We start from the raw sequence: 26,392 nt of genomic DNA, 5'->3' as shown, positions 1-26,392 counted from the left end.
GGTAGGGCTGGCAGAGGTGATATGGCTCCATCGACTTCAGAGATCCTGCCGAGTTCTTACCGGCCGGCGACAACAGATATCCCATCGACTTCTCATTCCCGGCCGTCGACTTCACAGACACCTCTGTATACGCCGGACCCTTTTTTAGATATGTGCCCTGGCCTTCATTTCCATATCCACCAGTTCGTGATCCACAAGGTGAGCGGCCGGTTCTTGATGTACAGGGTGGCCTACATCTGCACTTCGACGACTCCATGTTCGAGGACTTCGTGTTTGATACGGCACCATCTGCATCTCCAGCCTATTCATGATAATACTTATGGGGACTTTAGTTCTTATGGAGACATTTTGAGTGGTCAAGTGCCGCTGGAAAATCTAAGCCAGCAATTTAATCAAGCTTACAATGAAAATTGGTAAATATGAATTTTTCATATTATTATTATTATGTGTAGTAGCACGTGTTTGTTGTATGAATTAGTAAAATAACTAGTTTTCAAATCTTTATAGGAACTATTCTCAAAACTCGTCAGTGGTACCAAATATGGATGTTGGTCAATCCTCTCAGTTCGGTGAAGTTGATCATTCTCCACACCATGACAGTGCTTATGAACAACAGTAAGTTCATCACCTTGATATTAAATTATATATATGATGTTGGTATTTAAAATATGTTATTTTTCGTGTAGGAGGATGAATGCACTTGATAATGAAGATTTTCCTAATTATTATGAGTCATCATCAAGTGATGACGATGAAATAGCTAATAATGCAGAGGTAACCAATGATGAAGATGATGATAATGTTCAAGTTGGTATGACCAACAATATTCCTCAAAGCCAAAACCAACAAGAACCAATGCATCACCACGTACCACTACCGATGGCTGAAAACCTAACTTCTAAAAGCCCAATTCAGTGGCATTCTAACAATATCCCTTATCTTGACAGCCTGCAGGGTCGTGATGATGCATTTGTCTTCACAAGAGAAGATGATGATAGTCGCCTAAAAATTTGGATTGAACCAAAAGATCTCAACAAAGATCGATGCTACCTTGCAAAGGGAATGTTGTTCGCATCCAAAAAGGTGTTGCAACGGGCTGTCAAAATTTATTGTTTTAAGGACATGAGGGAGTTTAAGGTTGATCAGTCAAACACAAAGATATGGAGGCTAGTTTATAAACGACGGTATCAAGGCTGTGAGTGGTTGTTTCGGGGAATTGTTAAGCCTGATGGTATGTGGGCTATCACAAAATTCCGCGAAAGAAACACTTGTGATATGGAAGAAAATCGAGCAGATCATTATAATTTAGATACAAACATGATTGCTCAAGTGTTACTTAAAGACATTGCCGAAACGCCAAGGTAACTTATCCTACCTAGTACATTATATGTTTTATATCAATTGAAAGATCATTACTAAATGTTGTTTGTTTAAACTTGTGCAGGTTCCCCATCAAAGATTGTATTCGAAACTTTCAAACCGTATATAGTAAAACTATAAGCAACGGAAAGGGATTTCTCGGGCGTAGACGCGCTTTTGAGATGGTCTTTGGAAATTGGCATACATCTTTTCAATCGCTGCCAAGGTATATGGCAGCTCTACAACATTTTAATCATAATACTGTTGTAGAGTGGCGGCTTATAGAGGGTAAAATCTTCAACTTCGTATTTTGGACATTCAAACCATGCATTGATGGTTTTGCTTACTCCCGACCAGTGATATCCATAGATGGTACACATGTATATGGTGTCTATGACATTAAGCTCCTAATTGCAATAGGAATGGATGCCAATGGGTCAATATTTCCTCTTGCTTTCCAATGACCGCTAACGAGAGCAACGACACATGGGGGATCTTTTTGACCCATTTGAAAACTCATGTTATTAAGGATCGTACAGGCATATGCGTGTTGTTTGATCGTCATAAGGGCATATTGCACAATATGGATAATTTACCGAGGTGGCAGCCTCCCTTTGTTTACCATCGCTATTGTTTAAGGCACTTGAAGTCAAATTTGCAATCAAAGTTTCACAATGGAACTCTAAACAAATTGATGTGGGGGGCTGCGATGGAGCATCAACAACGAAAATGGGCTGCAAAAATGGATTTGATCAGGGCAGTGAGTGAACCCGCATACGTTTGGTTGATGAAGCTCGAAGTTGAAAAATGGACGCTTCATGCTGATGGAGGCAAAAGATGGGGCGTGCTCACAACTAAACCTGGCAACCGGTTCCAACCGGAACCGGACCGGTAACCAGGAACCGATTAGGGAACTGGCCGATTTCCGGTTTGGAGTGGTTAAAACCTTTTTTGTTTTTTGTTTTTTGTATTATATATATATATATATATATATATTATAGTATTTATTAGTATATTGTAGGTATATTTACATATGTTATACAACTTTATAATTAAAGTTTAAATATTTACTGACTAACAGGCTAATAGCAAGTCAGCAATACAGAATAGTGCTTTTCGTATACATATATATGTATAACTTAATACTATATATACTTATATACTATATACTATATATACTTAATATATATACTATATATACTATATACTATATATACTTAATATATATACTATATATACTATATATACTTACTATATATATTTATATACTATATATACTATATATACTTTATATATATGTACTATATACTATATATACTTACTTAGTTACTTATATACTTATATATATTTAAGTATACTATATATATATATATATATATATATATATATATATATATATATATATATTATAAGTATATTTTAGATATATTCCTAACTTAATAAAAGTAAAAATATGAACACAAGTAAATAGAAGAAAGCTCAATGAGCCATATATTTTATTTATTCTTGGATAACATTTATTTGCAAGTTGTATTTTTTTTAACTTGCAAATAATACATGAGTTGTACAAAAATAGTAGAATAATAAAATCACCAATTTTGAACCATTTTGTTAATTTCCCCCACATCATATTCGGTCATGGAAATATCTTCAAAGTCTTCCATTTGGTCCGGTCCACTAGCTATCAAATCTTCAATTTCTTCCTCTTCGCCTTCCTCCGCTTGTAAGTTTTGGTTGCGTCGCTCCGATCTAATCCAATCGCGAATGTACACTAGTACTTGCAAGCTAAAGCTGAATAATGAATGTCTATGGTCTCCAATTTGCTGTCTTCCTTGGCTAAATGCGATCTCCGAAGCCACGGTTGATACTTGAACCGTAAGGATATCTCGAGCCATTCTTGAAAGTACCGGATAGCTTGCCTTGTACTTCTTCCACCATGCTAAGACGTCCAAATCATCTAGTTGGTTGATATCCACATTTGGCTACATCAAATAAAAGTTATATTCATCAAAGTTTGCAGTAGAAGAAGAAGTTGGCTGTGAATGTAAAACTTTTAAACCCGACAAGCCCTTTTTGCTACTCTGAGAAGTAGTAGGGCGTGGAGCAACGGGTGTAGCACGTTCTTCCAAACTAGAATAATGAGTAAAAACTTTTCTAAACTCATCATCAATAGCGAGATCGGCTTCAGCTAAAGATGGTTGAACTCCCTCTTCAATTTCTAAAAATGTATAAATTTGACTAACCAAATTTTTAGTATAAGATAGTTTTAAACAAGGATTTAAAAGGGAACCCAATATAAATAAAGTTGGGATGGAAAAAAAATACTTCTTAAATTTGATTATCATTTCAAAAATAACCACTTGATAATCGGGTTTATATTTATACTCTTGTAAAACTCTAGCTATTTCCGCTAAGTAGGCTAAAATTCCGGTTACCGTGGGATAGAATTGTCTAGAAAAAGCAAGAGTTGCATTATAAAAATTTTCTAAGAGGTCCACACATTCTTTAACATCTTCCCAATGCGCATAATTTAACCAATCATCACTATCAGTATTATATTTATTGTGAACTTATTGTATGGGAATTCTATACTCATATGCTTGTTGTAGCATAATGTAAGTGTAGTTCCACCTAGTCTCAATTTCTACTTGAATTTTCTTAGGTCTAAGGTTATTTTCCACACAAGCATTCTTAAAATCTCTAATTCTTCCTCTATTAGCATTACAAAAAAGAAACGCAACCGTATCTCTAACTTTTTGAACAGAATCATCAAAATGCGCAAGACCATCTTTAACGATTAAATTTAAAATGTGACAACTACATCTTATATGAAAAATATTTCTTAGCGGAGGGTTTAGTTCTCTTTTTATAAGACCTATCGCCTTTGTATTATTAGAAGCATTATCTAAAGCAATACAAAGTATTTTTCTATAAATGTTAAAAAATCTCATAATAGTAGACATTGAATCGGCTAAAAATTTTCCATCGTGACGACCTTTTCCTTCGTCATATAAAAAATCTATAATTCTTTTTTGCATAACCCAGTTGTCATCAACCCAATGACATGTAATAGCAAAAAAATCTAAATGGTTAATACTAAGACCCAAATTAGCGGTAAGACAAACATTACAATTTAAAGAATTAAATACATGGCGCAAATAAAATCTATATTTTTTAAACAAATCTATAACATCGGCTCTACAAGTACTTCTAGGAATACCCTCAAATAACGGATTATAACAACGTTGAATGTAAGTAACAAACCCCAAACCCGAGGAAAAGGAAAATGGTAAACAATCATAAGCTACCATTTTAGCTATTTCTACGCGTTCTTTTTTCTTGTCATACTTAAAATTTCTACCGGTTCGTGGGTCTATCGTCATTTGAATCCCCCCACATTTGAACCTGTTTGCTCTCCCCAAATATCCATATGTTTGGTTCTCATATGAGCATTTAGTGTACCCGTTCCACTATCCTTACCAGTTCCTTGCTTAAAAGTAAATACTTGTCTACATATGTTACATGTAGCTGATTGATTTTCCCTATTCTTAGTCATAAATTTCCAAACTTTAGCTGTTGGCTTACGAGTTCTAGGCGGTTTGTCTTGTGTATGTGATTGTGCAGGACATGTATCTCCTATGGAATTTTCGGGGGGTTGTGTTTCATCATCATCATCATCTAAGTCTTCATCAAAAGTGTCGGTAAAATGTTGTTGCATTGCCTCATGACCTAAAAGTGGATTATTTCCACCAACATCAATACCTAAATTAGGTGTTTCTTCCACAAAGGTTTCCTCATTAAGCGCACCCCTAACAATACGACTACTACTACCGGCACCACGTCTTAATCTCTTAGACATTATTAAATAGAATTAATTTAAATCACAATCAAATAAATCACAAGAAAATAAATTACAACAAATTAAATTGCTAGAATTAAATTGCGAAAAATAAATTGCTAGAATTAAATTGCGAAAAATAAAGATAGAGTTGGAACGAAGGTACCAAATTGCCGGATTAATTTCCAACAAAGTGAAGGCGGCTAGAATTGCAAATCCACCAAAGCTACTTCGGATTGTTGCAAAATCACCAACTCCACCAACAATATTATAATTGCAAAATTAATAATTGAAAGTTGAAACTATAATAAGACTTTGTGGCTAATTATTGCAAAGTAACTATAATTGAGAGATTGAGATTTGAGAGAAAGATGAAGAAGAGTGAATTAAAATGAAAATGAATAAGGATTTATATAGGGGTGGGGATGGGTTAAAGTGTTAAAAAAAAAAATTGAGGGCCAAAAATTAACAAAATGACCGTTTGGCAACGGTCATTTTTGCAAATGGACCGTTGCCAACGGTCCATTAACGGACACTGTGCGGCCCAACATTTTTTTTTTTTTTAAATTTTCACCGGTTAAACCGGTCCGGTTCCGGTTTCCAAAATATCAGAATCGGACCGGTAAAATTTTACACGGTTAACCGGTTCCCGGTTCTACCGGTTAACAGGTTTACTCACAACAAACAACTCAGAGTCTTTCAATGGCTTGCTGAAATCTGCTCGAGGACTACCTGTCACCGCAATGGTGAGAATGACTTTCAAGCAGGTTGTGGAGCGATTTGTGGTTAGGATAAAGCAGGCCAGAGCGATATTAGCCGACGGCAGGACATGGATGCCAAAACCCTTTAAAAATATGGAGCATTATAGAAAAAAATGTGAGCATCACCAAATGACCGAGTATGACCCAATTGAACATGTGTATGAAGTTAGGACGGGTTATTACAACGGTAAGGGTGGAAACGTGCATACCGTTTATGAGGCAACAAAAACATGCACTTGTGGTAAGTGGCAAACGTACCACATGCTGTGTTCTTATGCTGTCAAGTGCTTCAAGAGAATGAGAAAAATGGTAACAAGTTATGTGGCGGGGGAATAGAAGGTCCACAGTTACCTTAGAGCATATTCCGGCCAATTCCACCCACTTGGTAATGAAGCTTATTGGCCAAACGAGCCGTTTTCGATGGTTGCTAACAAGGATTACATCAGGAAATTGGGCATTAACTTACGGAGTCGTAGACCCAATCAAATGGATGTTAGTGAAAGAACTTACTCTCTCAAGTGCTCTATATGTAAGCAATATGGCCATGACAAGAGTTCGTGCGGGCAACAAGGCCGTGGTAGTATAAGCACGTCTCGAAGTAATAGAGTCTCTACAACTTGAAGATTGTATTGTTATTGTAATTTATTATTGTATTGCTTTGAATTAGTACTGTAATTAAATGGAATGAATTATTTTTTAATAGTATAAACCTCTCGTATTGGATGAATTATTATTAAATCAAATATTTATATTTGTACATTCAAATATAATAAAACACTTAAATCAAAACCCTATAAATATGATAAGTTTCAAAAATTACTTTGGGGCACTTTAGAACCCCTAAAACGACGATCCAAACGTTTAGGTGGACTTGACGTAATGAGCCGACATTATTGTACGCAAAAAAAGATATTAAGTTTTATATAAAATATTGATATTTTGGGATTTTGAAACATGACTAATCTTTGCCCAAAGTATGAAAAAAAACGTGATTTGAAAGGTAACACAAAAAAAAAAAAAAAAAAAAAACTAAAGGCCTCCTTCACGCACGAAATTCGTGTGTGAAAGGCCCAACTTGCATTTTTGCAGTTTGGTCCTTTTAGTGCGTGAAACCTACTAATGTTTTTTTTTTTGTGCTAGTTTGATTCAACTTTTTTTTTGTGCTACAAAAGTCACGGATTCGGATGGCAGCATGTTAAATTTTGTAAAAATAATGTCCATTGGCATTTTTGGTCCTGTTTATGCAAAATAGTTAGTTATATGGCAAAGGCTTAATTCAACCAAATATTTTATTTAACATAATATTTTGAAGTTTTACTTGTGAAATTAAATTTTTAGGAAAAGTGGTTAATTTTCAAATGTTACTAACTCTATAGACTGAAAATGGGCAATTCGCTTCTTTTGGGGTGGTCTTTAAATTTTGCCCCTTATATTTGTGGTCTTTAAATTTTGCCCTTCATATTTGTGGTCTTTAAGTTTTGCCCTTTGCTTGGATACTTGAGGTTCTGGGTTCGAACCCCTACTTAGGCATAAAATAAAAAAATAATTTGGCAAGGCAGGGCTGGGGGGAGTGTGTTATATCCCGTATTTTCGTACGATGAATTATTCATAAGCTGAGGTGGGGTCCACATGTCGAGATTTTTTTTTAGAACATATGACAAGTTATATGAATAATATATGCGAAGTTAAACACAACCCAAGAAGGACCTTTGAGCCAAATCAAAGTGAAAGCCCTCCAAAATAATATTTTTAAGATACGTTTTCGGGTGATTTGATTTCGGGAGGTCATAACCTTATCGTCCTTTGGGAATTTGGGAAAACTCCCAGAATGAAAGTTGTAGATAATTGAAATAGCTTTCCAACCATAGGTCGTGGGTCTTCATGTGACATCGGGATAAGGAGATATGAACATTTTAAGGCAGAAAGGTCAAGTTGGGCAATGAATTCGGCCCAACCCGATTCCAAGTCGGGTCAGCCCATTTTCTTTGTCATTTAATGAAAAAATTCGGCCTTCTCTTTCATTTTCAGACCTCAAAAAACCCAGAAATTTCAGAGGTAGAGAGAGAGAGGAGAGATAGAGAAAGAAACCAAATTTTGACCACAATCTAAGCCCCGAATCGCGAAGCTCCTGAAGAGAAAAGTGTTGTACGTCGCGTTGCCTTCAATTTGAGCTAAAAATCAGCCAAGAAAGAGAGGGTGGAAGTGGTTGCTGCATAATTAAGGTAAGATTAAGGTCCATTTTTCATTGTTAACAAGTTTATTTAGAGTTTTAACGGATTAGAACGGAGAAAATAGCATTATAAACTCGTTTGTTGTTGGATTTATGGATTAAGGGGCTGTTTTAGGTGGATTAAATGGATGGAATTAGCTGAGTTATGATGTATAATAATTGTTGACATTGTTGTTGAAGTTGTTGATAAGTTCTTGTTCTTGAATTTGGGAGAATAAAGCGTATAAAGATATTGTATACAAAGCGTATACCGGGCTGTTTTGTGCCGATATTTGGGGCTGTTTTATGTAATTTTCGTGACTGTTTATTGACAATATTTGGGGCTGTTTTATATAATTTTCGTGGCTGTTTTATGACAAAATTTTGGGGCTGTTTTATGTAATTTTTGTGGTTGTTTTGTGACTATATTTTGGAGCTGTTTGGTATAATATTTGTGGCTGTTTTGCGATGATATTTTGGGGACTGTTTTATGGTCGTTATGGACTGTTTTGTAGGCTGGAATATCGGGGGATTGGCTGTAGTTGTTGTTGTTATATTATGGATATACGGAAATAAAGAAGTGTATACAAACATTGGCATCCGAATGTATATTGGGCTGTTTTGGGAGTAATTTAAGAATGGATTTAAGTCTAGTTTGATATGAAATTGTTGGTATTGTTGTTGTTGGTATTTTGATTGATGTTTGGCTAAGTTGGAATTTCGAGGATTGTTAAGTTTACAGGGGAAATGCTGCCCAATTTTCTCTAGCATTTACGACGCGTCCTTATAATCTATTAACTAATGTTAATATGAATTCTCCCGTGAAGGTAACGGCGTGACATTGGAGGAGAGCAAGTGAGCGATAACATAGCTAAACGACAAAGGTATGTGAGGCTAGTCCTTTCTTTCAAATGGCATGAATCCTATAGCATAAGTTTTTTTCCTCTTCATGAGTTCCTATTTTCCGGAAAGCTAGAAGCCTAAGTCCATAAATGTCTATATAAGATAAGAGATATGATATGATGATGCTATATTGATAATGATGCTATTTATTGCTTACACTCACCTTATGTACTAATTCCTTCAAGGTGAGGCAGAATGTCAATAATTGCTCCATAATAAAATCGGGGGATCACGACCTTACGTCACCCCGATAGAGTATAGTTGATCTTGAGTCTTATTCATGTACTATGATAAACATATTATTACAAGTATTTTTTATGAGCATGTCATGATCATATTACACCGCGCCTAGTTGGCCGGGCAGTCACCGCCAAGGCAGGCAGCTATACGGATACACCATGACCTTTTGGCATGGGCAGACACCACTAGTGGGCGGCATGAGATGGTACCCCGGACGCGGGAGGCCTGGACGCGGGCAAATGTTATTGATTATTACACCGTTCCGATATGGACGGGCAGCTTGCATATTATGCATATATGAGATTATGATGAGTATGAGTAAGACAACATGCATTACTTCTTTTATGATTGTCATTCAGATTCAGATGTTTCATATTGATGTTCACATTATATTATCACTGTCTTTCTTCATTGTTTATGCCTCTCATACTCAGTACAATGTTCTTACTGACGTCCGTTTTCTTTGGACGCTGTGTTCATGCCCACAGGTAGACAGGAAGGTGAGCTTGGTCCAGACCCTTAGTAGCTGTCAACTGATCGAGAGCACTCCATTGTCCGGAGGTGCTTATGGTTCTTCTTTTGGTATATATGCATATTTTGGGCATGACGGAGTCTTGTTCCGTCTATATGTTTAGTATGTCAGTAGAGGCTCGTAGATACGCAGTGTGGGTCAGATGGTCTCACAAGATGTTATTATTATGTATATGTTATTTTGATGGCCGAGAGACAAATGTATATAAGTATTTATGTTTTTATATAAAATATGATTTTCCTACAATTCGTGTATAAAATTGGTAAAAAGGCATTAAATGAGTAAGATGAGTATTAGATCGAGTGGTGCTCGATGGCTAGTCCCGGGTACCCGTCACGGCCCCTAGCTGGGTCGTGACAGAGTGTATGCCGGATCCGGCATACAGTCCTTAAGGAAAAACTAAAGTTATGCCGGAGGGGGCATAACTTTTCCTCAAAGCATAGTTTAGTTATACCTTACTTTTCCTTAAGGAACTATGCTTTATGGGGTAAACTTTTAATTAAGGCATAATCAAAAGTATGCCTCATAAGACAGAATTTTTCCTTAAGGCATAGATTTTGCCTTATAAGGCAAACTTTTAGTTATGCCTTATGGGCATACTTTTAGTTATGTCTTATGGGGCACACTTTTAGTTAAGGCATAAGTAAAAGTATGCCTATAAGACAGAACTTTTCCTTGAGGCATAACTAAAAATTTGCCTTGAAAAATAAATGCCTCAAAGCAAAATCTGTCTCCTCAGGCATAACTTTTGTTTTTCCTTAAGGACTGTATGTCGGATTTAACATACACTCCCTCCATCCGTATCTTGCGAATTTTTTTATGCCTGAGCAATGGTTCGAATCCAGAACCTCAGGTATCCTCAAAACTTAAAACCACAAATATGAGGGGCAAAATTAAAAAAAAACCACTGAAAATCAGCTATTTGCGAGTAAATTTTCGGGTTACAGACGGAAAACCCAAAAGACAAAGCCCAGTGACTTGGCTAAGAGGGGGTTTAACACAATCTACCATAGCCGTCACCCTCTCCTCTCTTACTGACACAGTAAACATGCGTCGAATCACGTCTCCGTTCCACCTCCGTACACTCGTCCATCGTTGCATTTCTTCATCATCAGCAACCAATCAAACTCACCACCTTCACCTTCACCTTCACCTTCCCCAACAACAACCCCTTTCCAAACCCCACTTTTTTACTTCACCATTTTCCACCACTTTCAGATCCTTCTCTTCTTCCCAAAATGATGATATTGAGGAAACTAATGCTCACTCACTTTCATCTGAGCTTGTTAAGGAACTTGATGCTGAATCTTTATCCATTCCACAAAGACTCGATCTTTCCTTTTCACATGTAACTTTGACCCCTTCCTTAATCCTTACCACACTCAATCTTTCACCTGAAGCAGGCAGAACGGTTCTTGGGTTTTTTAATTGGGTTAAGTCTAAGGAAAGTTTCAATCTTGATGATGAGGTTGTGTCTTTCTTTGTTGATTATTTTGGGAGGAGAAAGGATTTTAAAGCTGTTCATGATGTGCTTAGTGACGGGGTTGGGATAAATGGAAGGAAGACGTTGGAATGTATGGTTGATAGACTTGTAAGGGCTGGGAGAACTACTCAAGCTGTGGCTTTTTTTGAAAATATGGAGAAAGATTATGGGTTTGTTAGGGATTTGGATTCTTTGAAGTTGGTTGTTTCTAGGTTGTGTGAACATGGTTTTGCTAGCTATGCTGAGAAAATGGTGAAGAGTTTGGCGAGTGAGTTCTTTCCGGATGAATATATATGTGATATGTTGATTAGGGGTTGGTGTATTGATGGGAAACTTGACGAGGCACAGCGGTTAGCTGGGGAGATGTATAGAGGTGGGTTTGAGATTGGGACGTCTGCGTATAATGCTATTCTTGATTGTGTTTGCAAGTTGTGTAGGAAGAAGGATCCTTTCCGGCTTCAAAACGAGGCGGAGAATGTGTTGCTAGAAATGGAGGAGAAGGGTGTTCCGAGGGACGTGGAAACCTTTAATGTTTTGATCACTAACTTATGTAAGATCAGGAAAACGGAGGATGCTTTGAATCTGTTTTATAGGATGGCGGAGTGGGGTTGTAATCCCGATGAGACTACGTTTCTCACTCTTATTAGGAGCTTGTACCAGGCTGCTAGGGTTGGAGAGGGTGATGAAATGATTGATAGGATGAAATCAGCCGGATTTGGGGATGCGCTTGATAAGAAGGCGTATTATGAGTTTTTGAAAATATTATGTGGGATTGAAAGAATCGATCATGCTTTGAGTGTCTTTGCTAAGATGAAAGAAGATGGTTGCCAGCCGGGGTTAAAGACATACGACTTGTTGATGGGAAGGCTGGTTGCTCATAATCGTGTTGACAAAGCAAATGCACTTTATAAGGAAGCCGAGAGCAATGGGTTGGCAGTTGAGCCAAAGGCCTATATGGTCCATCCTAGATTTGCAAAGAAGAAACCTACTGCTGTGAAGAAGGAGAAGAAGCGGTTGACATTGCCTGAGAAAATGGCTAGAAAGAGGACAAAGCTAAAGAAAATCCGCCTAAGTTTTGTGAAGAAGCCTAAGAAAATGGCCCGCCGAGCATTTTAATCGCTTCTGTGTTGGTTGATTTTGAGAGAGATTTTCCAGTGGTATGCTGAAAGTTTTTCCTCCTTGTTTTGATATGTCTTGACAACAGTAGAAATAAAAAAATTTGGCTAACAGCAATGCCCGCTCCTTTATGTTTTATTGCTTTTTAAATTTGTAACTCATGAATGAATTTATATTTTTGTATCTCATGAATTGGCTTAGAACTATAAATTCTGAATGTGTCTATTCTTACTACTGTGTAATGATGCCCACGGAGCATATCTTGTGCACTAACTTTCTCCTCTATGGCGTCAATTAGAATTGTTAATTTACTACTCTGATGCAATATTTCCTCTCCCTTATGCCCCTTATGGTGCTTCATCTTTGGGTAAGATTTGTAAATGGGCAAGGTCAAATTATTCTTATTACGAAAGCAGAGTTCCACCAAAGAATTCTTTGTTCGTTTGGAGGTACATAAAAGATGTTGTATCTGCAAAATCAGTACTTTGGAAGAGGGAGCTGATGATTTACATAGTATTATCTGTATTTGGTAACTCTTTAGAAAACATAGGTCATGTTTCTTGCTATGTAAGATTACTCGATGTCCCTTCTAATCAACAAGGCTGATGGGTCTCCTAGTATTATAGACATTTAGTAATGGAAGGAAAATAAAGTTTTGGGAAGATGCATGGTTGGGCCACACTCCTCCGAAAGATTAATTCTCGGATATTTATAGAATATCAACTCAGCACAATGTAGCAGTTGCAGAATTTTATTCAACTCAAGGCTGGAATCTCTTTTCAACACCAGGCTGGAATCTCTTTCTTAGAAGGAATGTAAATGATTGGGAAGTAGAACGAGTATGTCTTTTGCTTCAGCTGCTAAGCAACATAGCTTTGGATTGCATCAAAGCAGATTCTATTAGTTGGAAGGGGCATTCCAAAGGTCTATTTACAGTCAGACGCACAAAAATTCCTCCAATTGGCCCAGGTATGCGACTTTTCCTATCACAACCAATTCCTTTTACTTCTGTCGCGTCCACTATTTCCGTGTAAATTTCCTCAGACTTCTTTCGATTACATTCAAGAGACTGGATTCTCAAGGTTATCGCTTTTGAATTCTGGTTTTTCCCTGTAGATCAAATTCTGGTGAACAGCGTCTTCCCGGAAAAAAAGAGACGCAAACATACGGTTTACTTTATTGCAGAAGTTCAACAGTTTAAGAACTCTCTGTAAATATGTTCGACCTTTCTAATTATCAAATCCCCAAAAGCCATATTATTCAGGAAGCAGAAAGAATCTGCAATATTTTATTGAAAACCATTGATGTTTCAACGAGGGGTATTGCTGATGATTTGAGTTCTGCTTTTCGCATTATCTCTATTATATATCGCTTCTCTGGACATCTATATCTCTTCTGGCAGGGTTCACAAATTGTGCATATGGGCGGAAGAAGAGAATATGACTCGACATTCTCCTCTCAATTTCCCACAGCGAGCTCTGGAAACTATTTTTTTGATTGGTTATATATAGTGTTTACCAGCAGCTGTGTTCTTCTATCATGAAATCCAAGTGTTTTCAACTGGATGTCCAACTACCAAAAAGAGATCTCAACCGGCTATGCCAAAAGATAATTTAAGTAACTTATATATTCTCATTCTTTTGGTTTGGTATTATTTTGCAGTTAGATTGTTTGGGAAAATGAAGGGATAACCAAATGGTGCTGTTTACTCAAAAGATACAGGTCTGTAATTCTTTCAGAGTAATCTTTACCGCCTTTCCGTCTTTGGATATATTTGCAACATGTAAAATAGACCTTTTCAGATCAACAACTAAATGTTTCTTTTTTTAAAACTTTTCATGAGTATATTATATTATATTATTCTCCCCCCCCCCCCCCCCCCCCCCCACACACACACACGTTATTAGCAGTTTGTCCTGGCATAATCTTGGTTTCGACCATCTTAAAGCAAGTCATTAAATACATAGTTTCAAATCATGATTCTTTGGATGATTATTGGAACAGTCTTATTTACACTAAAGGAACTATATATATTCTTCTTCTTTTGGTGTGGTATTATTTTGCAGTTGGACTGTTTAGAAAAACGAAGGAAAAGCTAAATAATCATACTAATTACATCTAATACAAGCATGTCCTAAGAAGGGCCTATAGCAATCACTCTTGAAACGCCTATTGGTTTATTTATATTTGAACCTATTAAACTGAAAGATGCGCTTAAGAGTAATATGTTTGTATGAAATCTTACTTCGTCCTGTCTTGGCCCCCCATGTCGTCTATTTACTTCTTTTGTTCATTTCATCCCTACACGTTCCTGGTATCAAGTTACATTCTTTTCAGTATTTTAATTTAGTTTGCATTAACGATCTCTCATTTTTTTTTTAAATCCCTGTTTTTTTTAAAGTTACAGTTGTAGTTTTTTTTTCTTTTTTCATGTTTATTCGGTTGGGTGATTTATATATAGTTTATGCAGTAGAGCAGAAATGAACAACTTCTTCAAAGTTGAATTTCTCTTTAGATCAGTATGTTTTCCTCAACTTACAATATAATATATCTTTGCTTCCACATTATTACCTCCTCTGTGTAGTTATAAAAAATAAATTGTCCTCTGTAAGTTCTCAAATAAATTGTAGTTAAAATATGTCTCTCCTGAGATATGGAAGACACCAAAGATAATAAATTGGCAGGTTCAATGTAAGGTTCGATAATAGAGTTCAGAGTATACCTGCTATGGCTTGGTCAAATATGTTTGATTTGGTTAAGGACAGAGGCAGTTAGTCAAGTGTGTTTTGTACTTATCTATCAAACAATTATTCAGGCATATTGCAGTTGTTTTATTTATTATGATAAACAAGTTGACTATACTGAGTAGCATGAAATTTCATTAGTGATCACACTCTTTAGAGAATGGCGAATTCCATTCGTCTGTTTTTTTGGGAAGCCACATACAAGTTCTGGTTCTAACTCTGATAGGAAAATTTGATGTCTTACTTTGTGTTCTTGGCGTGCACAAAGAATTTTGCATCTAGTGAACTAGAATTAGCAATCAACAACTTCCATCAAACTAAAAAAAATATGGCGAGGCGGTTTTGGCACTGTATACAAGGCACAACTCTCCTCTAAGAACACGTCTCCTGCTCTTTCATGCCTGTGTTTTATGCATGGAAACTTTTTTTTTTTTTTTTGAATGCTGTTTACTGTGTTACATTCTTGGATGTTAAGTTTTAATTTAAGTTACAGGAGCAGACAGAATTCTGAAATTTTCAGGAGTTCTGCATTATTAACTTCTTATTCTGTTATCTGATTTTCGTGATTATCTCCCCTCTTTAAAAGAGTTGTGTAATACAGTAACCAGCTTTGCTTCTGAGGTTAAGACCTTAATAAATAACAAATTTATTTGCGAGTGATTATCTCACGAGCTTTCTTTTCTACCCATTATTTTAACGGATTACTCTGATTATAATAGTTGCTACTTATCAGTTTTTATCTCACTTATTTACATGTAGTGATTAAACTTTTTTTTTTTTTTGGGAAATCTCTTCTCAACCTCAGTGTTCTTTTCAGGACAAGGATTTGCAATGTATCTTAGGCGAAGGGTAAAAATTAAAGACCACTAATGTGCTGGCCAAAAATTAAAGAACACCCCCAGCGAAGGCCAATCATGCAAATTGCCCCTCTTAATTTCATTGTTGTGTCAAACATTCAAATAAACGGAACAACAATGTTTGGGATGTGTTTGGTCTTAAGTCAAGATTGAAATAGGCCTAAACTACTTTCGTGGTCTAAAACTGAAGCTGAAAATTACCACTTATTTTCTTAAAAATGTTATACTTTATTGGGTCTTTGTCTAACAAAAGAAACTATAATTTTGATGAGAAAATTATATTGTATGTTAATTGGGGCAATAATGCTACTAAAATTGACTTTTTTTTTTAATTCTTATAGAAAATGACCTAAATTTTTCTCTCTCTCTCTCTGCCTTCGTATATATTTGTATATGTTGGTATAAGTATCTGTATATGGTTGTATATTTTGAGTTATTATTTGTAATGTAAGTTTTTAGCTATTTTTTGCAATGTAAGTGATCAATTTGTATATTTCTGAAATTTTTCCAATTTTGATACTTTAAAACTTAAGCATTTTTTTTTGTAGGGAACGATAGTCTGTAAGTTTAACGTCAATAAACTGAAATAAAAAAGCAGACTTTAAACTTGTTTAAAAAGAGAAAGGTAACAGATTTTAAAATAGCAACTCCATACTCACTGTCTTTTGGGGTTAGTCATCCAAGCTTATAAAGTGTTAGCACACCAATGCAAAATATAAATAAAAGAAAAAAAGTTAAAAGAATGGATTGGACCTCAAGCCCAACCACTGCTATGCATACTCTCGCTTAGCCCAAGAGATGTCCTAAATCATTTTTTTGCGCGGATTGCCCTTCTTTTGGGGTGGTTTTTAAATTTTGCCCCTCATATTTATGGTCTTTAAATTATGCCCCTCATATTGTTGGTGTTTAATTTTTGCCTTTCGCATTGCAACCCTGAGCGTTCACGCAGAAATCATGAGGTTCTGGATTCGGACTCCCGTTCAAGCATAAATTAAAAAAAAATTGTAAGGCAAGGTTTGGGTCGCGCGTATGCCAAACTCGGCATACACTTATTAAGGAATTACCAAAGTTATACCGGACCCGACATGCTCATGCCTTATGGGCAGACTTGGCATAAGTATGCCGGGTCCGGCATAACTTTGATAATTCCTTAACAAGTGTATGCCGGTGGGGGCATAGCGAAATTTAAACTATGCCTTGTGAATTTTTTTTAAAATTTTGACTGAGTGGGAGTTCGAACCTGGAACCCATGATTTTAATCGAAAGGCAAAATTTAAAGATTTCAAATATGAGGGGCAAAATTTAAAGATCACCCCCAAAAGAAGGAATTGCCCTGAAGATTCCAACACATCAGCTTCATTATCCACTTTTAGGCTGCCTAAAAACTAATTGAAATCACTTTGCACGCTGATTAATCCTAATTATATGAACATAGAATGGCCGATCACATTCCACGAAGTATTATTTATTCAAAATGTAAATTTCATTCATGTTATTATAGGCTAGTTACAAATTTACTATCTGCCTAAAATATCTTGCATTTTGCTAGAGGAATATTGTTCTGAGCATACCTATTTTTACAGTAAATCATACTATAATTTAATTATAGCAGTGACAATTTAATATAAGAATACATATTTTATTAAAAGATGATTAAAAACTAAACTTTAAATGCAAGATACATGCCTTGCGTTTATGTGATATGTAAATATTCTGCATTGTTCATATATTAGATGACCTCCACGTATTGTGTTTATGATTGTTCATGTACAAAATAGACAACATAAATGGGGGAGTCCATGTTTCATCTTGAACTAATTACTTATGTAATGTAGGAATTTGACATAAGAGTATTTTGTTAAAACTTTTTCTTTTGGTTTTTGAATTTAGGTTATATTTTTGAATTTTAATTTATTTGTTTTAATAATATTGATTTGTTATTTCACATTGCATGTTGTCTATTTTTTGCACTTACAATTGCTAGATTTTTTTTGGTTAAACACTTGAATAATGTTATGGCATTATATTTATAAAAAAAAAATTCTCAAACATCCAATCCATGATGTTCTCACCAAAAAGTATGCTTTTAAGTTTATAATTAATTAAAATAAAAATATTATTAATATAAAAAATATATATCAATTATTTTTGCAATATTAGTTACAAATATATGATTATTAATTAATATATTTTTAAGAAACAACATGTTATTAAAAACTAATTTAATATCATTTATAAAGGCACATATCTTTTAAATATTAATTTTACACTTTTTATAGTTAAATTTTATTTTAAATCAAACTAATGGTGTCATTACAAGGATGTGTGATTACTACCCTAGTAATTACACCAATTCCAATTACCATGTGGTTTTCCAAACATACCCTAAGTGTTAAGTGATCAAATTCTAATGCCTATTTAATTAGGGATAGTTTAGTCAAATTATCTATTTTTGTTTAAAAGTTACAGTACTATTTTTTTAAGGAGTATGTAAATGGCTAAGCGGATACTCTTCTTTAATCGGAGGAACTAGGAAGTAATTAGCTTAACTTATGACAGTTGGCTCTATAAAGTCTATTTTGCCCCTTTCCATAGTTTTTTTTTTTTTGGCACCCTCTCCATTTGAACATCACAAAAGGCTAACTCCATGCCACTACACTTTCTAATTCCCCCCCCCCCCCCCCCCCCCCCCCGCGGCAAACCCCCAACCCCAACGCTTAAATGCTCTTCTTTCTCATTGCTATTGTGCCAACCAGCATTCCCCAAACACAAAATAGCATTTGTCACTCTTCTCAAGTTAAAAATCCACAAACTATCCACTGACCACTAAGTCTTTTTTTTTTTTTTTGCCTCAAGAATGGAGGTCTGCCTTTGTCTCAGTTCCAGCTCAAGATCAATCACTAAATTTAGCAGTTTAGCTATTCTGATGACCTCCTTGTTTTCTCTTATATGCTTTACGTCTACAGGTGAGTGTCCAATGTGTTTTTTCCCTCTGTCATCATATACCATTTAAGTATTCCATTAAAAAAAAAAATGTTTGTTCTTATCATTCACTTCTGACAGCATGTTTATATCTTGGGTTATCTTCAACATGTAACATTGCTAATGTAAATTCCTGGACCTGTTTCACTGTAACGGAAAAGAAGAGAGTCAAGATTACACATAAAGGGATTATGATAATCTTGAAAAAATGTTTTTTTTCCCCTTTTATTCTTGTGGGTCGACATAAAAGTAATTTCTTTTATTTGGCATTCGTGGAGTTGGTTTGATTAACTTTTGGTCAAAGATAGTTTGGATATTCGATTTTTTTTTTTTTTAAGTCAGACAATCGATATATTCGAGTTTGTTTATTGATGGAATAAGAATGTCCTGCACGTTGATGTGCATGCTCGGCTTTGATTACTCTGCGGTACAGTGGAAGACTCTAGAGCATTTCGTTGACCATCTTATAAAACGCTTTATTTTTATTTTCTTTTATTTTTTTAATACTAATTATTTATCGACATTCACCCATTGTTTTAGTTGAGGTTCTCTCTCTTTTGAATTATTCCTTGTTTTAATTTCTTTTAAGGTTGTCGTGTTTTGCTTTTTATCCCTGGGTTGTTTCTTCAGTCAGAAAAAAAAAATCTATTTCATGACCTTTTTTGTGACAGAAATGCAGAATACTAATAATCTAGGATACCCTTCTCTTAATTTAGGGCTTTAAAAAATGAATGGTATTCCCTCCGTCCTATTTTAGTTTGACTGGGCATGGAGTTTAAGAAATAAATAAAGATTTTTTGATCTAGTGGACTTAAATTAAAGATATGTGTAGTACTTTAAATCTTATGGTCTTAACCTTGCCACGTGGAATGTTGGAATTGAAAAACTTACTAAATATAGAAAGAGACGCTTTTTTTGGGACAAACAAAAATGAAAAGTAAGACGCTTAAATTGGGACAGAGGGAGTAATAATTTGTGCGCTCTCAGGCAAATGTACTACTATGTAAGATGGTTTCTGAATAACTGATCTTAGTCTAAATTTGATGGTCAAACTTCAAGTAGGTGATTTAGGAGCAAAAGATATTTTGTTACGAGTAATTTTAGATCAACCATTGGCATTTATAATGATTCAAACATTGATATTCTTGCAATCTTATGCACATTCGTTAAACTGTGGCTTTACTGAATTTTTGTTGATTATTGATGAGTTAGTTCGCATTGGTGATATTAGATTCACCTACATAATCTTAGATTTGTAATATTAAATTTACCTCAGCTGACTTTTACATTTATGATGTTCGGGACATAAAAATGTACAATCTTATACAGTGGCTTTATACAGTTTTTGTGGGCCAGGTTGATGAGTTAGTTCAGATTACTTACTGTTGAGGATGAGTTCTAATAATTTAACTTGTCTATGTGAAGACCAAACTTTGGGATACGGAATAAACTCTTAGAAATAATAGAAATTTAACCGCTAATTATACCATTTGTCTTGAGCTCGAATAAAGAAGTTTACTATTTGCTGGATATTGTTGCAGACGCTTATGATGCACTAGATCCCAATGGAAATATTACCATCAAGTGGGATGTTATATCGTGGACTCCAGATGGATATACTGTGAGTGTATTTGCTCTTATTTTACTAATGACATGTTCGTCAATATCTCTCAGCAAAGGCAAATATGATTCTATGTAGAAGGAACATGATTTCAGATGTATCATTGTCTGATTTCCAAGCTAATTGGATTTGCAAACCAACACTCAAGGACTTTCACTTTGATCCCTCACTGAAGGGAAAAAAAAAAAAACATAAATAGGTGTACTTTGCCCCCTGAAACATGATAGGACACACTTATTTTGAAGGTCCCCTTCTTACCGTACTTTCTACAAAATAAAACAAGCTAACCTCATGGTGGTTCAAGTATTTAATTCTGTTCTTGCGGTAGCTCTTTTTACAGAGTACAAAGGCCCCTTATAGAATCTCTCCAATCTAAGCATTTTGAAATTTATCGAAGGTTCCGGGAACCATAAGAATAAGCTAGAAATTATTGTTTATAAGTTTTCTTTGAGTTTGCTGGAAATTATTGTTTTTTTATAAGTTCTCTTTGAGTTTACATTATTTTCTTATCTATTTGAATTAGTGCAAACATGGAAGTTCAGTTTTTTTTTTCTTAGGAACATCACTTGTCACTTAAAATACCAATCATAGCTTATAATGAAGTTTAACACAATTGTATTTGACCCAAAAAATGTTTTTTCCTTTGCATTAAGCAGGCTGTTGTTGCAATGTATAACTTCCAAAAGTATCGTCATATTCAAGCACCGGGGTGGAAATTGGGTTGGACATGGGCCAAAAAAGAAGTAATCTGGGGTGCAGTTGGAGGTCAAGCCACAGAGCAAGGAGACTGTTCAAGATTCAAAGTGAACATCCCTCATTGCTGCAAAAGGGATCCAACCATTGTCGACTTGTTGCCAGGAACTCCGTATAACCAGCAAATTGCAAATTGTTGCAAAGGTGGAGTAATTAGCTCGTGGGTTCAAGATCCGGAGAAAGCTGTTAGCGCATTCCAGCTGACTGTCGGTCAAGCAGGAACAAGTAACAAAACCGTGAGGTTGCCAAAAAACTTCACCCTCAAGGCACCGGGGCCTGGATATACTTGTGGGCCTGCAACGAAGGGGAAACCAACCAAGTTTCCAACACCAGATGGAAGGAGGTTCACTCAAGCTTTGAGTAAGTTACAGTGGGTTATAAAGCAATGAGTAAGCAAGAATAGTTTCTCTCGGTTGTTGAATGTTTTTCTTTTTCAATTAAGTAATGTTATTTCTACTATCTTCCTTTACTTTCTCAAGATATTCTCTTTAAGCATGAAAATTGACAAGCCTGTTCTAGTAAAAGATATAATCATGTTAATTCTATCTTTTTCCTTGCAGTGACATGGAATGTTACTTGCACCTATTCACAGTTCCTAGCTCAGAAGACACCCACTTGTTGTGTCTCACTATCCTCTTTCTACAACGACACAATTATAAACTGCCCGACTTGCGCATGTGGTTGCCAAAATAACATAACTCAACCGGGAACATGCGTAGAGTAAGAAATCATTATCTTTAATCTCAAATTCTCCCTTTTTATTTTAATTTCCAGAAGCTCTTAATATTCATTTGATATTTTTTTATGCTCTCTGACAGACCGGACTCCCCTTATTTAGCTTCAGCACGTCTAAGTTCCGGAAAGAATGATTTCAGACCTCTGGTCCAATGTACTCCTCATATGTGTCCCATTAGAGTTCATTGGCATGTTAAGACCAACTATAAAGCTTACTGGAGGGTAAAAATCACAATAACAAATTTTAACTACAGAATGAATTATTCCCAGTGGAATCTTGTTGTTCAGCACCCCAACTTTGACAATCTCACCCAGATATTCAGCTTTAATTATAAGCCACTGGTCCCGTATGGTTCCATTAGTGAGTAGTCTTTGCCCTTGACATTGAAATACAACTTTTCGTTTACATTTGAGCTTTCTAGCTGATCTCATCTTTTAAAATTGATCTTTTACAGATGATACTGCTATGTTTTGGGGAATCAAATATTACAATGATCTGCTAATGCAGAGCGGACCTTCTGGAAATGTGCAATCAGAGGTCATACTTCAGAAGGATAAATCGACCTTCACCTTTGACGAAGGATGGGCTTTCCCTCGAAAGGTTTACTTTAATGGGGACAATTGTGTTATGCCACCTGCGGATGTCTATCCCTACCTACCAAATGCTAGTGTCCACAGTGTGCTTACTCTACCTCACTCTTTGGCCGCAATTTTGATATCTCTTATTCTACTATGTTCACATAACTTGTAAAATTATAAGAAAGAAATATAATTGAGGATTTTCATTGCTTCCAATGAAGAGGTTTTCCTATCCTTGTCTATATCAACATTATGTCTTCAGTAAATTTAAAAGCATCACTTCTGCAACTTCACCCCTAGGTTCCCATTTGTGAAGGTTTACTTGGTGATTTTGTAGATGTAACCACTGACTTAGTGTGTTTCGGTTTGATTGCTTGAGGTTACACATAAGCATTGTATATCTTTAAACACATTGTAACCCCTTTTGATAATGCTTTGTGCCCTACATTTTGAGAATTTTGATGTATACTATTGAATGATGTTTAGAAAGCTTCATAATTTGGAAGTGGCAGAAAGCAAGAATCTTGTACATAAGTCAATTGTTATCTCTGGATATACATACAATAAAATGAACAAGGTTCAATTTCACTATCCTATCCACATGCACGCGATTTACAACAACCGGAACAAGCTCTTGATGATGGAACACAATCTAAATGTTATGAGAAGCGCCAGTAAAATCTAAATGATGGAACACAATCTAAATGTTGTTGCTGAGTGATTTTTTCCGTTACCAGGTGAGGAAAATCATCAAAATCGTGCAAATTGCAGTGCTTGGAAATGAAAATGGTATTTTTTCAGCAGAGTTGGGCAAAATTGGGTATGAATCCGGAGGGGGAAGTTTGCATTCATCTCCATTAAAGTAGACTCTCCGAGGAAATCCCCATCCTGACTTCAGTGTAAATGTGTTCTTATCCTTTTGCATAAGTACCTCAGATTGAACATTCCCAGAAGGTCCGGCTTCCATCAAGAGATCATTGTAAAACTTCATACCATAGAACATGCCAGTGTCATCTGTGTATCGAGAAATGATAGTTAAGTTCAGTTCAATTTCTTTTCAGCATGAAGTTTGAGAAAAAAAAACTGAAAGTTGATATTCATATGCACTCACTAATGGATTGGTAAGGGACGAGAGGCTTGTAGTTGAAGCTGAAAACTTGAGTGACATTGTTGAGATTAGGATGTTGTGCCACCAGTGTCCACTGTGTATGGTTCAATCTGTAATTGAAGTTAGTGATAGCAATCTTGACTCTCCAATAATCCTTGTAATTGATCTTAACATGCCAATGCACTCTTATTGGGCACATGTGGTGCGTGCATTGTAGCAGTGGTTCATTATCCTTTTTTGGAGTGTTTATTCCCTTCCTTTTCAATTTTTCCGAGTCTCCCCTGCATCATCAAAATTCCAGTAGACTAATTACCAAATGTTAATGGGAAAGCTCGACGTATGCAAAGGATACCTACATGATGCAATTGTGTTTATGACTGCAACCACAAGCACAGGATGGGCAAGGAGTGATTGTGTCATTGTAGAAAGTTGAGAAAGAAACACAACAACTCGGGTACTTGGATGAAAGAAACTGAGAATAGGTGCATGTCACGTTCCAGGTCACTGCAAGTAATTTTTACATCAACCTGATTGCATATTGAAACGCCAAAAACACAGGAAAAAATAGAAGCAAAAAAAAAAAAAAAAAAAAAAAAGGGAAACTTACTCAATGCTTGAGTTTTTCGCCTATGATCATCAGTGAGGAAAACCGTGGACGGCACTATCTTTGCAGGGCCACAACTGTAGCCTGGTCCTGGACCAAGCAGACTGAAATTCTTGGGTAGTTTTACTGTCTTGTTTGATGTTCCAGCAAGTCCAACACTAATCTGAAAGGCAGATACCGACTCTGAAGGATCTTCACCCCAAGACGCGAGGACCCCACCTTTGCAGCAGTTGCTGAACTGTTGTTTATAGGGAACTCCAGGAAGCAAGTCAACAAGTACGGGGTCCTTCTTGCAGCAGTGTGGTACATTTCCTTGAAACTTGGAACAATCACCTTGCTCTGTTGTTTGTGCTCCCACTATGGACCACATCACTTCTTTCTTTGGCCAGTTCCAGCCTAAAGTCCATCCAGGGCTCATAATATGCCGATACATTTGGAAATTATTCATCGTTACAACAGCCTAGACAAATGTTGCATATTTTCATTACTCGTATAATCCTTCGTTCCATTCAATGTTTTATGAAGATACTTACCACATAGCCATCTGGTGTCCAAGACATGACGTCCCATTTTATTGTGATGTTCCCAAATGGATCCAATGGATCAAATGCATCTGAAAGTCCAAAAGGAAGACAAAAATATGTAATTGATTGCCAGGTAACAAAAGGAAAGGGGCTACAACCTACAATATGCAATTTCATATTTATAAAATTGTACAGTACCTGCATGAGGCAAGATAGAAGGCAAGACGACTGCGAAAAATATTAACTTTGCTAGAGGAAATAAGATTTGGCATTGATCGGAGTAATCTTTTCGATCAAGAGATATTCTTTTCTGAGACATCCTTAGTATAGTATATCTTGATGTTTATGGATCTTATGTTTTTTTTTTCTTCTAAAAGAATGAACTTGGAGTATTAAAAGGGAGGGAATTTTAGCTCATGTTGATGCCACACCTAATGGTTGTTGGGTGCTATGCCATAATCTCATTTTCTCACTCCCACTCTATAATTCTTTCTCACCTATTTTGGTATCTTTCAAGGGTCATCAAGCTGAGAGAGGCGGAGAAAAATGGGACATTTGAACGCAATAGCTAAGCAGTCATTTCCTAGGTGGGATACATTATCAGTTCTGATTAGTGAGTTAAAACTGTAGGCAAAACTGGCTCTTTGTAGTAAGATGTTAAGTCATAATTGTTCTTGATTATATATAACAAAAATTTTAACCTCCCACAAACCATTAAAAATGCAAAACCTACTACCCCTAATAGTGAAAGAATCCTAATTTGATGGAAATATTAGGCTATCATTATATATTACAGTCCCCAGAACCGAACACTTGCATTTGTAAAACGAATTCAAAGAGCGGAGATCTTTTTCTTTTTCTTGTATGTCTTGTTGGAAACTATTGGAGATGGTGACGCTAAAGAAGAACATTCATATCATCGTATTATACTAAAAGTGGAAAGACCCTAAGTGTAAAGTTAAATTACCAAAATGTCCCTCAAAGATTGAACGACTCTTTCACCCCTCATTTAAACACCACTTTTATAATATTTTTGTACTACATTAAATAGTAAATTCACTTCAAAGAAATGATAAATGAATTAATTAAATGGAAAGTCATTGGCATGAAATCCATGTATATACCAATTACTCTGCAGTTTCGCTTTCTTGTAATTACTTTCATTTCCGAGTAATCATTGACGTATGCAAAAGGTAGAATTATATCTATCCACTGTCATTTAATTTTCAGTTTTTCATTCTTTGCAAGAGTTTGTTAAGATGTAAACATACATTGAATAAAGATAACCAAAAAAAAAAAAAAAAAAAAAAGTAAAAGAAAAATTAAAATCAGAAGAAAGAAAACTGTGAAAGACGTTATGATGAGTTCTGACCATAAACGCGAACTATTTTGAACTCGTTGTTTGCTCTGTTAAATATATTCAATGACTGAATTATTGTTAAAA

The 26,392-nt window shown here is 35.7% G+C and overlaps 3 protein-coding genes across 3 annotated transcripts; 2 read left to right on the top strand and 1 right to left on the bottom strand.

Moving 5' to 3' along the window:
• Nucleotides 1-10,788: 10,788 nt before the first annotated feature.
• LOC132632842 (small ribosomal subunit protein mL104 (rPPR9)) lies at nt 10,789-12,675 on the top strand. Its single transcript, XM_060348943.1, has one exon. It carries the CDS (start codon nt 10,891-10,893, stop codon nt 12,439-12,441), a length of 1,551 nt encoding a protein of 516 aa, XP_060204926.1. The 5' UTR covers nt 10,789-10,890; the 3' UTR covers nt 12,442-12,675.
• A 6,081-nt stretch (nt 12,676-18,756) lies between these two features.
• LOC132632840 (COBRA-like protein 1) lies at nt 18,757-23,168 on the top strand. Its single transcript, XM_060348940.1, has 6 exons — nt 18,757-19,008; nt 20,566-20,645; nt 21,302-21,758; nt 21,959-22,118; nt 22,217-22,494; nt 22,589-23,168. The coding sequence occupies exons 1-6, from the start codon at nt 18,900-18,902 to the stop codon at nt 22,882-22,884; spliced, it is 1,380 nt and encodes a 459-aa protein (XP_060204923.1). The 5' UTR covers nt 18,757-18,899; the 3' UTR covers nt 22,885-23,168.
• Nucleotides 23,169-23,218: 50 nt separating this feature from the next.
• Nucleotides 23,219-25,367, bottom strand: LOC132632841 (COBRA-like protein 4). The gene is made up of 6 exons (XM_060348941.1): nt 25,147-25,367; nt 24,958-25,037; nt 24,428-24,884; nt 24,177-24,324; nt 23,824-24,101; nt 23,219-23,726 (listed from the first exon to the last, which is right to left on the bottom strand). The coding sequence occupies exons 1-6, from the start codon at nt 25,265-25,267 to the stop codon at nt 23,443-23,445; spliced, it is 1,368 nt and encodes a 455-aa protein (XP_060204924.1). The 5' UTR covers nt 25,268-25,367; the 3' UTR covers nt 23,219-23,442.
• Nucleotides 25,368-26,392: the final 1,025 nt, after the last annotated feature.

This window comes from Lycium barbarum, chromosome 3, assembly GCF_019175385.1.
Source record: "Lycium barbarum isolate Lr01 chromosome 3, ASM1917538v2, whole genome shotgun sequence".
Classification (NCBI taxonomy): domain Eukaryota; kingdom Viridiplantae; phylum Streptophyta; class Magnoliopsida; order Solanales; family Solanaceae; genus Lycium; species Lycium barbarum.
Note: the sequence above shows the minus strand (reverse complement) of the source record. Positions and strands in the feature narration are given on the sequence as shown.